At 47.5% G+C, this 16,855-nt stretch overlaps 3 protein-coding genes across 4 annotated transcripts; 2 read left to right on the top strand and 1 right to left on the bottom strand.

Moving 5' to 3' along the window:
* On the bottom strand, nucleotides 1-5,249 carry luc7l3 (LUC7-like 3 pre-mRNA splicing factor). 2 transcript variants are annotated; one of them, XM_029158297.2, is made up of 11 exons: nucleotides 4,995-5,249; nucleotides 4,537-4,603; nucleotides 4,417-4,456; nucleotides 4,192-4,336; nucleotides 3,963-4,040; nucleotides 3,679-3,783; nucleotides 3,419-3,580; nucleotides 2,905-3,284; nucleotides 2,407-2,609; nucleotides 2,069-2,289; nucleotides 1-637 (listed from the first exon to the last, which is right to left on the bottom strand). In XM_029158297.2, exons 1-10 carry the CDS (start codon nucleotides 5,091-5,093, stop codon nucleotides 2,102-2,104), a joined length of 1,467 nt encoding a protein of 488 aa, XP_029014130.1. In that variant the 5' UTR covers nucleotides 5,094-5,249; the 3' UTR covers nucleotides 1-637; nucleotides 2,069-2,101. The 2 variants fall into 2 exon arrangements, with proteins under 2 accessions (XP_029014130.1, XP_029014129.1); XM_029158296.2 differs by having other exon boundaries at nucleotides 1-2,289.
* A 280-nt stretch (nucleotides 5,250-5,529) lies between these two features.
* ankrd40 (ankyrin repeat domain 40) lies at nucleotides 5,530-11,644 on the top strand. The gene is made up of 5 exons (XM_029158298.3): nucleotides 5,530-6,123; nucleotides 6,838-6,986; nucleotides 7,138-7,782; nucleotides 8,253-8,434; nucleotides 8,611-11,644. Exons 1-5 carry the CDS (start codon nucleotides 5,990-5,992, stop codon nucleotides 8,752-8,754), a joined length of 1,254 nt encoding a protein of 417 aa, XP_029014131.1. The 5' UTR covers nucleotides 5,530-5,989; the 3' UTR covers nucleotides 8,755-11,644.
* Nucleotides 11,645-13,728: 2,084 nt separating this feature from the next.
* Nucleotides 13,729-16,849, top strand: wfikkn2a (info WAP, follistatin/kazal, immunoglobulin, kunitz and netrin domain containing 2a). The gene is made up of 3 exons (XM_029158295.3): nucleotides 13,729-14,450; nucleotides 14,639-14,955; nucleotides 15,065-16,849. Exons 1-3 carry the CDS (start codon nucleotides 14,238-14,240, stop codon nucleotides 16,266-16,268), a joined length of 1,734 nt encoding a protein of 577 aa, XP_029014128.1. The 5' UTR covers nucleotides 13,729-14,237; the 3' UTR covers nucleotides 16,269-16,849.
* The last annotated feature ends 6 nt before the right edge of the window (nucleotides 16,850-16,855 follow it).

Genomic DNA, 16,855 nt, shown 5'->3' with positions numbered 1-16,855 from the left:
AGGTTTTTACTTTTTATTTTCAAGACAACATGGGCATTAAAAGCAGAGCAAAAATAAACAAATATTCACTTTTCAAAAAAAAAAAATGTAATCAAAATGAAATCAGTTTACTTTACAGTAAGGGGACAAGAGCAATTAATGTAAGCTCTAAGAGGAGGCGAAATGAGACACACCCAATCACGGGTCTAACATTTTACATACGCTGGCAAATTACTTTTTTCAAGGAGGTCAGGAAGTGAAGTGGAGCCTGACAAACCAAAACAAACCACAAGCACTGTTTTTATTTCAGTTTACTAAATGTCAAGAAACAAGGACGATGTGTAAAGATTTTTAAAATAAGAAAACATAATCCCATTGAACATCTCCTCTAGGTTTGGTATTTAAAGTGATGCCTGCCTGACATCTAGACCAAGAAATATACCAGATGAACCACAGCTACCCGTATCCAGTCAGACCACAGGTAACTCAATATGAATTTCAATGTATTTATTCCTCTCAATGTTTTTTTTTCTTTTTTTTTTTTTTTTTAAATATGCCACTACTGGTGGTTCACCTTGTGTTTAAGCAGCGAAGAGTCAGGTTCAGGGTAAGGATGGGTGCGCTCGTCCACTTCTTCCTCCAGAAATCCCAGCTTCCCCTGTTGAGCAAAAATGTTCACAAAATGCTACTGTTAGCAAAAGCTCCACAACCACACAGGCTCATAGCATTAGCTGCTGCTGCAGGAGCAACAATATCTAAGTAATGAGTCCTAATCTTAATGTAGTATCAAACCAGAGTCTAGCACTTTTTAAAACGGCAGTATATCAGTATTTATTAAAGCCCATTGTTCTACTGTGGTCAGATCATTACTGTAACCTTTGGCTAACAACTGTAAGCGCTGATCACAAGCTTAGATCTGCGTAAGCGACAGAGCTGTTGATGTTCCCTTTGCCAACGTGAAAATGCACATCACACGCTTCCTTAGCGACTTCTGACGTGAATATGTGCAAACATTGGCTGCGGTTTCACCGGTTGGTAAAGGTACATCAGTCAGCCCCATTCTGGCATTTTCCTCATCGCTTTACCCAAAATTTGAAAATCAGGAAAAAAGGAACCAAAAATACACAGTCAAGCTTTGATGTTCATGTTGTGGAGTAATACAAAGTAGTTATAATTTGTCTGACAGGCAACAGCATTCAGAAATGGATGTGGGTAGAGAAAGGAGTACCTGGGGTGAGTACCTGCACAGTTTGACAGTCAGAGTATCCATGATTTTTAATTTGCCCTTTTCTCATGTGGTCTCGCTCACAACACCAACGCTGTGTGAGGTGTGGAAGTCAGCTGCAATTCATTCGATAGACCCTAACCTTCAGTTAGTTGGTTATGCTATAACACCCCCCAAACACACAGTGCATGGCATCATCAAGCACAGTAAGCTGGACAACAAATCCATGGCAAAACAAACGGCTTGTTTCTCATATAAACCTTTGACGAAGGCTAAACGTATGGAAGTGTGTTTACATGAGCGAAAGAAAAATGAGTTACAAACATGTAAACACACTGGTTGGATTGGCTCCCTACATGAAGAGTAATAAGCTTTACATTCTACATCTTCAAAATAATTAGAACAAAACAATATGAAGAACAAATAGTAAATAAAGGCAAGCCAGGAAATCTGACTGGATGGGTTAATGCTTTTTCTGCCATTTTGTCCACAAAGACAGATATGCATCTATAAGGATCAAAAACCGATACAAAACGAGGGGTACCTCTGGGCATGTTTGCTCAGGGTTACACTGGCCTTTCCCTCTTGGCTTTGTGTGAATGTTTTCTACCTTCTTCTCATTCATCGGGCCTAGTCCTTCATCTTCAGTGCATACTTATGATGCACTATTCAAAAACAGGATAAAAATATATGCATATAGTACATCATAGACAAAATCAAAGGCATTCAACTGAACATAAACAGGGTTGAAAGGGAGGGTGAGAGAGTGGGCTAGGAAAGATGGGAAACGGAGAGGAAGGGAGAGTGGGAGTGTGGTGGGTTGGGTTGAGAGCCAGGGGGGAGTGAGGAGGAGGACGCACTTACCTGAGCCTGATCTGAGGTCCTATCAGATCAGTTTTAATTGGACTGAGTGTCACCTTCAGAATGGAGGAGCTCTTGCTGGCCATTAAGCAGAGGGGAGGAGACAGGGGCAGCCGCCTCTGTCTCCATGGGTTCCGCTTCTGACGAAGCCTTTATGGTACCTGCATCACCATCAGAGTGCTTGTCTTTCTTAGAGCTGCTCCTCTCCTCTGTCACCTTACGGTCTGCAAAGGCAGAACAAACAAAATTCACTGCAGAGGTTGAAGCCATAGCCATTTATACCAGACGCAAGTCTAAGAAAGCACCAGCTGGCCAACAGTGTAAATTTGCGTGAACCTCACCTTTGTCCTTTGACGACCTCTCTCTCTCGCGCTCTCTGTCTCTGTCTCTCTCTCGGTCTCTGTCCCTGCTGCGACTGCGGTGGCGGTGAGACTTGCGCTCCGGGCTGCGGGATCTCTTCCTGTCGCGACTGCGGGAGCGTCGCTTTCTGTCAGAGCGGTCACGGCTGCGTCTCCTTTCCCTGTCTCTGTCTCTGTCCCGGCTCCTACAGGAAAGAAGAACGTATTAAAGCCGCTGATTGAATTAACCATGACCCTCTAGAAACGTTGTGTGGCCCAACAGCACACAAGTAGATTCAATAAACCCTAGGTTAAACTGGAGGCTTCAGGAGACCTGCCTCATATTTGCATAATGGCAGCTGATGTCAACTTACAGCCACACCAGTACATTTACTATTATAACACGCCCTAAAAGCCTCATAAAACTTGTAATGCATTGTCGTGTGGGAATAAAATGACTTATGTCTTTCTGTTCGTTTTATTTAGGCCGGGCCGTTGTACCTGCTGCGTTTGCGTTCCCTCTCTCGCTCCCTCTCCTTGTCTCTGCTCCTGGACCGTCGCCGATCACGGGATCGGCTCCTTTTCCTGTCCGACGCCCGGCTGGAATGGCGGCTGTTGGAGTGGCTTCTGCGCGCTCTTCTGTCCCGATCTCGGTCTCTCTCCCGTTCTCTCTCCCGTTCTCTGTCTCGCTCCCTTTCCCGCTCACGCTCTCTCTCCCGTTCCCTCTCCTTCTCTCGCTCTTTCTCACGCTCCTTCTCCTTCTCCTCCTCCTCTTTGCGTTTTTTCTCTCTCTCCTCCCTCTCTCGCTCGCGGTCTTCGCGGTCTCTTTTGACCACTGGGTTTTCACCTTGGGGGTCTTCTGAGCGTCGCCGTAGTTTCTCCTGTGAATAATAAATACAATAAACTGTAAGAAGATTATAGGTGTATTTAACAAATCCACCTTGTATTAAAACTCTGTGTAACTCAAACACAGTGTGTCATGATATATGCATTTGTTATGATGTGATTCCTTTACCTTGAGCTCCTCCACAGTTGATTTGATTTTAGCGTAGCCCATGTGCTGTTTGCCCATCAAGTGATCATCCACTCTGGACTGTGCATCACCCACAATGAGAAATGCTCCACACACCTCACACACTTCCATCTGTTTCTCCTGGGCTGCAAAGCTCTCAATGGTCTGGATAGAAACGCATCGGCATTAGACAGATAATGAACTCAAAACAGTGGTTGTGCTTGTAGATAACTGTGTTGGTAGATATAACCCCGCCGACTCACCGAGGGGGTGGAATTGAGCAGTTCCCTCTCCTCCTTCAGCTGCTCCACTAGTTTCATCATTCCCTGAGCCTCTTCCACTCGACCCTCTGACCCCAGCTCCTCTATCTGAAGAAATCAAAACTAATTAAATGAGTGTAGGTGCAACATTTCTATAAAATGTGGGTTTTGCAGTTAGTAAGACTGAACGCATGTAGCTTCAGTTGCAAACACACCTGGCAAAAGTTATCTAAAAGTAGCAGAAACATAATGCAACAGGATTATAAAAACAAATATTCACTACAAACCTGTACAACTAGGTCTTCAATCTTCTCCGTCAAAACCTGAACTTTCTCATCATTCTTTCCAGATGGACTGGGACCTTGCTGTAAGACATAAGACATATTTAAGGATCAAACACACCAATCATATTTTCATATAAACTATTTTGAAATATCACATGTGCACAGACTGAGTGACCCAGCCCAAATAACCATCCTGAGCAAGGATGTCCTGCCCCAAAACCAAAATACAAACCGCTGCGTTCTGCTGAGCCTGGGAAAGGGCAAGCCGGGCATGGCCTCTGCGAATGCGCCGCTCCACTTCAGCCAGGAGGGACTGCAGATAGCGCAGGAAGTCCCGCTCATAACCCTCCTTCATGAACCGGGAGCTCTTCTCGTACCTGGACGCAGCAGGATAGAGTCAGGCCACTCGTTTGGAGCCATGTTGATATTCTTCCTACCGTTACAAATTACTACTCACGTCTTTCTAAGATTTTCATCGTGGATCTTCTCACAAGGGCCTTGAAGAGAGTTGAGACGTGTCATTGTCTTTAAACGTGACTATTCACAGATAGTGATGTGAGTCTTCAAGTCAACTTACCCAAGTCGGACCTGGTGTTTGTAAACAGCTCAGCTGGACAGAAGCCACACAGATAGTATCGACAGACCTTAATGAAAAAATAAGTTCATTATAATATTGAAATGAATTGAAATGCCCTCCAAAGTGATAAGTGGGTCAGTCCAAACAATAACGTAACTAAGGATTAATTAGCATCACAAGAGAAGCAGGCTCATGTCAAAACCTAATCAGTTCCGTTAAATGCCTAAACCATAGAGCCTAATCCTCACCCAGTCCCATTGTGAGCCACACTTTAGCATTACACAACTTATGGGCTAATTCTGCCGTCGGACGCGCAACTCCACAGACAATGCTGCAAACATCAGTTGGGGCAACGGCGGTAAAACGCGAAGCCAAGACTAAACTTCGTAAACGTCCAAGCCACAGGCTACGACTTTAGGCGTTAGATCGTGCTAACATTAGCCAGGGCGCTAACTTACGCTCTCGTCGTCCCATCGCACGTTGGCTCGCTTCTCGTTGGGGGCCAAGTTTCTGTCTCGGCCCATTAACTCGTCGAGTAGCTGGGCTGCGGAAAGCATCTTGGCTAAAAGAACGGAGCCGTGCTTTAAAATACTGCGCTAGCTGTCGACGAGTCAGCTCGCACCATCTATTGCGCGCAAAGTAGTTGCGATCAAAATGGCAGACGCTGGAAACAACGCCCGTTCGTGGTTCAACTGCAGCCAGGCCAGCAGCGGCCCCTTAGCCTCTGACCCGGAAGTACAGGTACGCATTAGCGTCGTATCTGTAAACGTTTTATATCACATAACAGTTCAACCAGTCGATCTTAAATCGCATTAACACCATAATAAAACGTTTTGGTGCAGCGATGAACGCGATAATATTATCTATGCAAAATATGCATTTATTTGTTGCTCAAAGGGAAAAAAGCGAAGTTTATTATTAGGGATTTCACTCATCTTAAATAAGTGACTAGATAATGTACTGTGAAATATACAGTAAATCAAAACTAACGGTAATGTGACATTTGAGTATTCCGGGGGGAACTAATGTCTGTCGTGCGTTACATCTAAATATGTCCCCCGATGAGGCTGTGGTGTTTTTGCCTGGCCACCGACGGAGCTCTTACACCAGTGATTGACTATATGAGTGTACTGACTATTGGCAATGGTGCTATAACGTGAATTAACAACCTGAACAAATGAGGGAGACGGAACCTCACCTGGAACCCCCAAAGACGCCGACCATTAATGCGATATTACATTAGGCCATTTTTTTTATTTTGCTAAGAACAAGTGTCTGACTTTGCTAGCAACCAATCGAGCTAGCCAGTAGCTAATGCTAGCTAGCGAGACTAGTTAGGCAGTGGTGTTGTGTGGCATCAGTAGGAACACTGTTCATCGGTTAGCACTGACAACTTAGTCGAAGAAGCTCTTGTTTGTCCTATGATCTCAAAGCGCTAGTTGTCTGCACCAAGATGTCCACCACTTCGTTGGATAAAGAATTACAGGAGCGACTGAGAGAGGCGTCTGCGATTGGTGATATCGACGAAGTGCAGGCACTGGTGGAGAGTGGAGTAAATGTGAACTCACAAAACGAAATCAATGGATGGTGAGTGCTTAGACGAATAATAACAATGGGATTGGCTTTGTCAAACAGGAGGCGATAGGATTTGGTTTTGATAGAAGTTTGTTGCAGCCATTGCGTCCAGAAACCAGGTTGTAGGGATTAAAGCGGGTGTTATCCCATTAGGCAGAGCGGGTCAGCCTCACCTGCCACTGTATATGTGACTCAATGAAATTAAATGACAAGTGCTTTTGGGTTGAATTATGTACTAATTTTTCTAGTAAGCTTTTATTTGGTTCCTGAATGAAGTGAAATGAGGTGTGAATGAACACATGGCTGCGTCAACAGTTAATCTGATTTGACAGGCATGTACTCATTGCCCTAGTTGGTTAATTCATAAACTTAATTATTACATTGCGCAATAACTACATGCCGTTTTTGGATGCAACACACTCTTGTCTGTGCTTAGAAATATTGTGTCCTAGGAATTTTGAAATTAGGACCTTGTGATGAGTTAATAATACGTCCTTGTTTCTGTGTGTTGGAGCCACACAAGCAGTGGTATTGTTTATCTGCTTCCTAGTTTTTTACATGACTTATATCAGGAAGCCATGCAAATGTTTGTTCTACAATGTAGGACACCCTATCAAAGCATATCTCTTTCTATACCAAATATAATAAATGTGTCATTTTAATTCATTGTCTCTATTTATCATTTTCATGCGTTATGCTGTGTTCTCTCTCTAATCATCCTACCAGGACATGTCTGCACTGGGCATGCAAGAGGAACCATAAGCATGTAGTAACTTATTTACTCAGTTGTGGCGCAGACAAAGAAATCCTCACGGCTAAGGATGAGCTGGCCTCACAGCTCACATCTAAAGCAGAGATCAAACGACTGTTAGGAGGTAAAGTGTTATTGCGTTGTTATTTATGTATGTTGCCGTCACATAGCTACATTACTGTTGCTGTTGCTGCTGTGTATGACACTGACGCAGATAGTGGTCTTGGAGTATTGTATTCTGAAAGACTAATGCTGTTTTATGCACTTTATGACAGTCGAGGTGGAAGAAGTGCCTGAAGTCAAGGAGCCTGAGTTGCCAATTATTCCAAATTACCTGTCCAACCCCCCCTTTATGTACTCGAAGATGGATAAAACGTCAGAGATCATTCTGGAACAGCACCTTGCACAAAATGGTTCCGGAGATCATGCTGAGGACACGAACAGTGATTCAGCCTCAGTTTCCTCAACTAATGAGCCTCAGAAGTCACAGAGCCTTGTTTCTGACAGCCCCACTCCTCCCTCTAACCATACCACTCATAGCCAAGTACAGGCTCGGGAATTCTTCCCTGTGATTGAGCAGAATGGTGCGTCACCCAGCCTGACTTCATCCCACAACCACTCTGCTGTTAACTGCACAGTGCCCATGGATGTGTCAGTCGAGCCTCACCTTGTCAACCATGCTGACTACCCGCATGCGGTGGCACACAATGGCACAATGTGCTCACCTCCATTAGCCTCACCCAGCCCCAGCTTGCCTAGCGGCAGTGGAAGCCAGGTCCAGGCTCCAGTGGCGAGTGCAAACCCCAGTATGAGCAGGCAGCAGTCTATTCCACAGCAGCTGAGCTACAGCCAGGCAGGCGGGCCCATGCCGGCTTTCCAGCCTTTCTTCTTCACCAGCACCTTCCCTGTAAATGTGCAAGGTGAGAGATGTTTCATGTGTTTTATGTCTAACCCTCTATGTACAAGTGTGGGACCTGATTAATCACTCAAAGACAGAAAGTGGCATAAATTAGTGCATGTTAAGAGTCAGCTGATTTGTGTTTGTTTGATAGCTGCGATGAGGATCTTGATGCCTGTGTGCCTGCAGTTAATTCATAACACCAGCTAGAGTTGTTAGTGGCCTTGTTCAGTGTGATGACTGAACTGTTGCAGAGACAGTTCTTCCCAGTGCAAAGAAGGGACAGTGATGTGTCAAGTTTGAGACTTGTCAGCTAATTTAATGCCCACTTGTTAACCCCTTGTGTTTGTTAAAGCCTTTTATAGATCGGTCATTGTAAACATGCAGCATCACCATGTTTGTGAACACTATTAAGTCAGTGACTCTTACTGTGAATATGTGTCCATCATCTTCAGAAGCACTTGCTGATTTCATTTGGGTGTTTTTGCCTAGAATTGGTGTTGAAGGTGCGTATCCAGAACCCCAGCGCGCGGGAGAATGACTTTATCGAGGTGGAGCTGGACCGGCAGGAACTCACTTATCGCTCTCTTCTGAGAGTCTGTTGCCGTGAGTTAGACATCAGCGCCGAGCACGTGGAGAAAATCCGCAAGCTGCCAAACACCATGTTGAGAAAGGTACCAATTAGTTGTTAGTCGTAGAACTGATTAAGAGTAATTGTAATGAGTGTAGAAAGCACATGTGACATTTTTTGTCATTTGAACTAGACTTGCTGGAACATTGTAATGATAAAATCATTAAGTAGTGGGTGAATTTGTTTATGATTTGACTATGACTTCCCTCTCCTGTCCAGGACAAGGATGTGGCTCGGCTGCAGGACTTCCAGGAGCTGGAGGTAGTGCTGGAGAAAGCCGAGGGCCTGTCTCTTTTCTCCGGCACCGGGGGCCTGACAGACAGACCCTGTTACAACATGAAAGCCTCCCGCCTCACTTATTAGAGCTACCACACGGCCCAAGGTCTTCTGCTAATGATGGGCTTCTGTAGCTTCCCTCAAAGCAACAATAGCTAGTTGCCTGCCCAGGTCCCTTGTTACAGCTTTGTTCGGCTTTGGTGTTCCGCCAATTTCCTTGCTGGGATTTGTTTTTTCAAGTTCTGTAACTGTTGTCCTCCTCGGGCCCTCCTGCCGCTTTAGTGTACCCAACCAGCTCTAAGTGATTTCTGATGCATGGTGTACTTGATAATGTGCGAACATATGTGGGTTGCTCTCCTCCTTATCTCCTTCCACTGCACTTTGTGCCAAGGCTCCACTGGGACTATAAAAGGGGACACAGGTATGTCTTCCTAATGGAGTGGACCTGAATGGGATTCTGCAATAGCCTTATAAGGACACATCCCTACACAAACTGTGGACTACGGTCACCGAGGAGAACGATCTGATAAAACCCAGAGCAGAGGACGACAGGAAGGATTTATAGGAGTCCTACTGATATGATCATTGGTTCACAGGACAGGTGGAAAGGCAGCACAAAGGGCGTGCACACAGCAGTTTTGGATTTCTCAGAATTTGACCTCCGCAGTGTCATCAGATGCTTGAGTCGGCGCACACACTTTCATACATGCTGTAGGCATTAACCTTAGTGTCTTTCCTGCAGAGGGCATCCATTCTAAAGGTGAAGATAATATCACAGAAGCTGAGATTTACTCTAGAATCAGTAGAGTCAGTCTTTACTGACCACACGTGATATGCTTTAATTTGTACTGACACCAGGATAAATACATTCAGGTAGGAGTAGTTCCCTACATAATAACACAGAAGGATTAAGTAGTTTTGCTTAAAGGATTCATCTTTAATGTCTCGTCATACACAACAAAATCTCAAATTGTTAACGTGATGCAGCCTGATGTGGGACTATTATTTTCAACAATGCATCAACACGTTTGCGTTGCATTTTTCAGTTAAGTCAACTGTGAAAGAATAGTTTTTAATTATTTTTTTTGTAATTGCTAATAAAGACAGATCGCACATAGCTCTTTAGAGTAATCATGCTCGAGTTCCAGACGATGTTCATGTGATGACTGCTCACCTAGTCCTTTAAGTTAGGCCTTCTGTTGAACGTGTGCAGTCAGTGTCTTTCTGTTTAAGTGTAATTAGAATCCAGACCAAAAACGAATCAAACCAGCAAAGAAACAAACTCTATCACTGCTTTGGAAGCGTATGCAGCCTTGTTCTAGTCCTTTTTTTATCCCTTAAGAAAGAGCAAAGATTACAATGGTCTTGAGTTTTGGTTTAGAGCTTCCTCTCACTTCAGATGGCTTCTATTGCTCCTCTACTGTGGAGGCCAGTCTAGTGCTGACTTTTAACGTAATTTGACTTCTATGTGTTTTGTATCGCTCTCTTTTAAATGATGACACGTTTGGTGACACTAAGAACAAGAGAGAAAGAGGAAAGAAAAGCCTTTTGCTGCACACTGATGCTTGAACTGACGGCTTGAGAGTCACTTGCGTGTTACGTTGGATGGAGACATTGTTCTTGCTGCTTTTATAGAGATATTCCTTTAACTTACAATGCTGGGTCTGACTTCTATCAAACAGCACAGTAGGCAGCCACGTCTCCTGTAATCAACAAGTCTTACCCAGTGGTTACTGTTTACTGTTCATGTATACCTGAAGCTCTTATTGTATTTGTATGGTTTATTATATATTTTTAATTCATTTGTATCTTTTTTTCTTAACCAGCTAGGCCTGTTGTGTTTGTGTCATTAAGTGTATTATCGATCGGACATGCAGGAGTTCAGTAAAGGGCCTGTAAAGGACTGAGGCGCTGTGGTTGAAGGCAAGTGCAATGGAAATAGCTGTTTCCAAAAAGGTTTGCTGTGAGAAGAAAGTGCTTATTTTATGTTCCAAGTCTGTTTAGTAAGTCGTGCCACATGCTTAAGTGGCACCGTGTGGGAGGAAACACCCCAGAAGGTGTCTAGTGGCCTGTGCGAGTGAGAGCGGCACGTGTTGAAATGGGTTTTTATAGGATCTGCGTTGATTCTGAGGGGAGGACGAGACTAACATTGTGTTTGTGTGGTTACTTATTGTTCTAGAAAAAAAGCAGAATACAGTTTGACTTAACCTATGCATTCAGAGTCTGATATTTTTATATCCAGTACATCCTGTGTACTTGTGGAACTGATCTTAGGCACTGTTAAGGTTTTATTTGTTCTAATCTGGAGACCTGTATCTGTTCTTTGATAAAGCATGGTGAAATACTTGGTCTCCTCCCTCTTTTTCTGTATAACCAGCCCCATGTCTAATGAAAGCATTTGTCCACGTGACTAATTGAACTAAGGTTAGAATTAATACGCATCTTAATTTGTATGTTGAATGAAGGAAGCGGCTGTTTTTATTTGTTCCTGTGAGGGTTAGTTACAGCTCACAGCCACCAGGGGGCGCACAACAGTAAATATTGGCACCGAGAGCCACTGCATAAGCTGCTGCTCACTCAGTGCTAGTGCCAGCAAACACAAAGCTGATGAGTAGTTAACTCTTTTTTTGCTGCTATGACTTAACTAAACTAATAAAAAAATCTATCCACACCGAAACTGACTTGTGCTAGAAAATGTAATAAAGTAAATAAGCATTTATTAAGCAAATATTAAAAGGTCTGGGTAATAAATGATGGAGCTGAAGTATAACATCTAATAACAGTTGTCATGGAGGTGTGAAGGCAGTGAAAGGTGCTTTATGATGTTCTCATTTGAGTTTGTTTTTCTTCTGCCAGTTGTGGCATTAATTGCCGTTTATTAATTACACATCAGAGAACAAATGAATGATGCTGGACAATGTAGCACAACTCATAGACGCCGGATTCTTCTTGCCAATAAACACGTGAGTGACCCTGACATGTTGTGTCCTGTGTGACGCTGTGGGGAGAAATAAAGCTGAAACAACACTGGAAATGATGAAACCATGCGTTGCTGCTCAGACACTAATCTCCACTCACTGGGTCCATTTAAAGCCTGCATATGTGAAACCTTCCTCTGCAGCAGCACTGGAGGCTTCAGCGCTGTCTCTCTGTCCAGCTGTGGTTCTGCCTTCGGCCTCTTCATCCACTTTTGACCCGCGGCCTGTTGCACATTCTCCTATTAACTTCTCTAACGGGGCCGTTTGTTATGTTCCCTGTGCGATTTAAAGAACATAAACAGCGCGCACGCTTGCCTCATACAGATGTGCTGGGGTGTCTGCGAGTCCTTAACCTCTTCGGCCAATCGCAGGCAGCGCGGCTCATGTGGCGAGCAGATGTTCAGGCAGCCACTCTGCAGAGGACAAACACTGCATAACATGTGCATCTAAATATAGAGAGGCTTCTATTTTATATACATTATCATTATAATGGCGTTAGGAGGAATGAGTGTATCTATTTGTGTACACGTCTGTCCATAGGTGAGCTCTAGACTCAGACTGAGCAAATCAGCTTAGTGCCCTGCTGCGGCTGGACGTGTCTCTCCCCTTTGTTCAAGCGTGGGACTCATAATGAGCTTAGTATGAACAGTCATAACACCTTTATTGTCTGCAGGTCTCAGTCTGGGTCAACGCGACCTGCGCAGTCAGGAGTCCTGTAGGAAAGGAGGCGTTGGCGCATGTTTATGTCCAACACAAATACAGACAGATATGATCCGGTGTAAACGATGAACAAATCCACTGTGCAGCTTCTTTCACTTTTAAAGGAACGGCCTTAAAGTTCAGAGACAATAGAGAATTTTGAAGTGGGCTCTGAGGTTTGGTGCAGAGAAGGTCAAAGCCAGGACTTGTTCTCAGGCGGCGCTGAAGGCAGATAGATTGTTGGAGCTCCCTGTGTGGGCTCTGCCGCCTTTATTCAATATGTCTAATGCTCCAAAGCCCCGAGTCGGCTATGCTGGGAATGCAGGATCCTGAGGGGTGAGGGTGAGGGGTGGAGGTCCACGGGGGACGGGTGGGTGCAGCAGAGGCTGAGAGCGAAGCAACGGAGCACCAGCGAACGTAGGATGACGCCATAAACTGAACCCTCATTTCCTTTGAGCCCAATCCTTCGGTTCTGGGTGTTTGTTTGCTGTAGTTACAGGCCACATGCAGGTGTGTGTGTGTGTGTGTGTGTGTGTGTGTGTGTGTGTGTGTGTGTGTGTGTGTGTGTGTGTGTGTGTGTGTGTGTACACATCGTACCTGTGTTCAGGACTCACGGCCCAGACGGAGGCTGCAGGGTTCAGTCCAGAGAGCACTGGGCCTCTTTGGGCTCAGCATGCGCTCAGAACACACACACACACACACACACACACACACACACACACACACACACACACACACACACACACACACAGTCTTTCTGGCTTTGATACAAGCTTTTTGCATTTTAGTTATTACACTGTCTGTGTTTAGTCTGAACTCTATTCAAAAATTTCCGTCACTCGCCTGTTTGTTTTGCTTTGAAGCCCCCTGTTCTGCAGCATTTCCTGGAACCAGCTTTTTGAGAACAGCCCAGTTTCTCACAGCGGGATTTTCAATTGTATGTAGAACTTGTCAATATTGTGACAGAAACCCACAGATGTCTGGGCTTTAAGTCTGTGCTTTGGCCACTCAAGCATCACCAGGCTCTGAGTCTGGCTGCATTGAGCCTCATTGATCTGTTATAAACTGCATCCCAGACTCCCGCGTGTACAATGATGCTGCCACCACTTCGCTTCACTCTAACCTCTGGTTGCAGCTGGACAGCGACTCCAGGGAGAGCCCTTCACGTGAAACTCTGGCTACTGATGCTGTTGGAATAGAACGAAATGTAATGTAACCCGTTAAATCACTCACAGACTGTTACAAACAAAACAGAATTACATAATTAAACGCGCTGAAGCGAAGCAGCAGCTTTGTGTGTTTGCTGCCATCTTCTGGAAGCGGACACTTTGTTAAAAGAAACAGATATTTAATCATCGGGGCTTCGGTGTGATCAGCAAATTGTATCAAATGTCTTTGATGTGATATTATTGATGTTTGATTTTTGCCGACTGGAATTCTGCCCTGCGCGAGCCACTTTCCTGCCGCCGCCCGCGTGCACTTTGCAAACTAAGGGTTAAGGCGTCCGGCGCCTTACGCACAGGTGTCCCGTCAGTCCCTACAGAAGCGGCGCCTGCAAACTGGAGCTGCGCCCTTTTCCCTTAATTAAGTGGATCGTGACTGTAACTCGGCCGGGACCTGCTGTTCGACCAGACGAGTCACTGTAATCCACGCCGCCGGACCCGAAGCGAGCTCGCGCAGCGCAGCGCAGCGCAGCACCGATCCGCGGCCGCTGCCGACGCGGAGAACCGTGCGCGCCGGGACCGGGCTCACGCGCCCCGACGCTGCGTCTGAGTCCAGCGCTTGGAAGTCCGACGCCGTCACTAGTTCGCGGCCAGAGACTAAACTCCGTCTTTGTCGGATTCGTTCCTCTGACCTCGGACCTGTGGCGTCTCCGCTCGTTACGCGCCGGAGATGTGGTGGATGCTGTTTCCCAGATGGATCTGGTTTCTCGCGGCGCATTGTTACGCCACGCTGCTCTATCTGGACGGATGCCGGGTCAGAGCGATGCCCATGTCCGCGGCCAAAGTCGTGTATTCGCACGCGGGTCTGTGCCCGAACGACCTGAACCCCAACCTGTGGGTGGACGCCATGAGCACCTGCATGCGCGAGTGTGAATCTGACCAGGTGAGTTCCTCTGAGGCCGAGATGAGCTTTATTCAGAGAAACGTGTGGAACTCAGTGATTTCAGCTGCAGCGCATGATCATTGGAGGCAGTTATAATCATGACTATTAGTTTTTGACACAGCGCTTGTAAAATGCAAATGCAAAACGGAAAGTCGTGACGCAAAGTTCTGATCCCGTTCCGGCCTCAGGACTGCGAGACCTTCGAGAAGTGCTGCCCCAACGTGTGCGGCAACAAGAGCTGCGTGGCGGCGCGCTACATCGACGTCAGGGGCAACAAGGGCCCCATCGGGATGCCCAAGGGCGCCACCTGCGACCAGTTCATGTGCTCGCAGCAGGGCTCCCAGTGCGACATCTGGGACGGGCAGCCCGTGTGCAAGTGCCGCGACCGCTGCGAGCGCGAGCCGCACTTCACCTGCGCCTCCGACGGAATGACCTACTACAACAAGTGCTACATGGACGCGGAGGCCTGCTCCAAGGGCGTCTCCATCCACGAGGTCACCTGCAGGTAACATGCTAGTACCCTAGGCCGACTCAAAGGTAAAGTCGGGCAACGATTCAACCAGTGCCATGTTTCTAGGCTGTATTAACTCCCTCGCCGCTCGGACCCGCTGCAGGTACCACCTGACCGGGCCCAACACCAGCCCGGTGCCCGCCGACACCACGCTGCACCCGACCACGGCGCTGCAGACCACGCTCCCGGCCGACGTGCAGCCGCCCAGCGTGCACGGCGGGGCGGCGCCGCGCGCCGTGCTCGCCGGCGACACGGCCAGCTTCCGGTGCGAGGTGTCCGGGAAGCCGCGGCCCGAGGTCACGTGGGAGAAGCAGCAGGAGGGCGGCGAGAACGCGGTGATGAGGCCCAACCACGTGCGCGGGAACCTGGCGGTCACCAACGCCGGCCAGCTGGTCATCTACAACGCGCAGCCGCAGGACGCCGGCGTCTACACGTGCACGGCGCGCAACGCCGGCGGCAGCGCGGCGGCGCACTTCCCGCTGGCCGTGGTGCAGAGGGGGGCGCAGGGGGCGGGGCCCGCGGGGAACCGCAGCCGGCCCGTGCCGGCCGAGGAGTGCCTCAAGAGCCCCGACGCCGACGACTGCGGCGACGGGAGCGTCCGCTGGTACTACGAGGCCGCCCGCAACGACTGCTTCACCTTCACCTACAGCCAGTGCAACAAGAACCAGAACCACTTCGACGCCTACGAGGCGTGCATGCGGGCGTGCGGCGGCGGCGGCGGGCTGGCGGCCCCCTGCGGCCTGCCCAGCCTGCAGGGCCCCTGCAAGGCCTACGAGCCGCGCTGGGCCTACAGCAGCGGCCTCAGGGCCTGCCGCTCCTTCGTGTACGGCGGCTGCGGCGGCAACGACAACAACTTCCCGTCCAAGGAGGCCTGCGAGGAGACGTGCCCCTTCCCCCAGCGCGGCGACTGCAAGGCGTGCAGGCCGCGCGCCAAGATGGTGCCCAGCTTCTGCCGGAGCGACTTCGTGATCCTGGGCCGCGTGACGGAGCTGACGGAGGAGCAGGAGTCGGGCCACGCGCTGGTGACGGTGGAGGAGATCCTGAAGGACGAGAAGATGGGCCTGCGCTTCTTCGGCAAAGAGCCGCTGGAGGTGACGCTGCTGAACGTGGACTGGAGCTGCCCGTGCCCCAACGTGACGGCGGCCGACGGGCAGCTCATCATCATGGGCGACGTGCAGGGCGGCATGGCCGTGCTGCAGCCCGACAGCTTCGTGGGCGCCGCCAGCGGCCGCAAGGTCCGGAAGCTGCGCGAGCTCGCGCTCAAGAAGACCTGCGACGTCCTCAAGGACTTCTCAGCCGCGCAGTAACGACTCCCAGGGACCGCGCCAGTCTGCAAACGTCTCTGTATTGAACATTTGGTTTCTCCTTGTTTCTGTTACTCAGTAGGGCTCGCAAATCCTTTAATCTCCTGCGGTGATTTAATGTAAAAGTGGGCAAACTGCTCTTTGTGATAATAATCAAGCTCACGCAGACGTGCTGTCAACTCCAGGTTCACCACCTAAAGAGGTCAGGTACCAGCGCTGGTGACGAGCATTTAACGTATTTAATCTTTGTAACTTTTGTTTTAAAATAAAGTCATAGTTTTTCCGTTGAATACACTAATACCAATTATAAGTCATATAATTTAGGTTTGTGGGTTGATGTTTTTGTGGGATCTGTCCTGAGCCTTTAAGCTCACAATAACACAATGTGAAGCCTCAGTTCATCTGCCAGAATCAAATAAGCTCCTTGGTTCCATTGTTTTGGAACCTGTGAATATGTACGTGGACAATACATATTTATTTTTTGGGTCTATTTCTTATAGGGATATATATATATATATAAATATATTCATGTTTATTGAACTTTTATGGAATATAAGGGAAGCATAAAAACGAATAAAGATGATTTAGAC

This window comes from Betta splendens, chromosome 8 (assembly GCF_900634795.4).
Source record: "Betta splendens chromosome 8, fBetSpl5.4, whole genome shotgun sequence".
NCBI classification, from domain to species: domain Eukaryota; kingdom Metazoa; phylum Chordata; class Actinopteri; order Anabantiformes; family Osphronemidae; genus Betta; species Betta splendens.
This window is presented reverse-complemented; position numbering and strand designations above follow the sequence as displayed.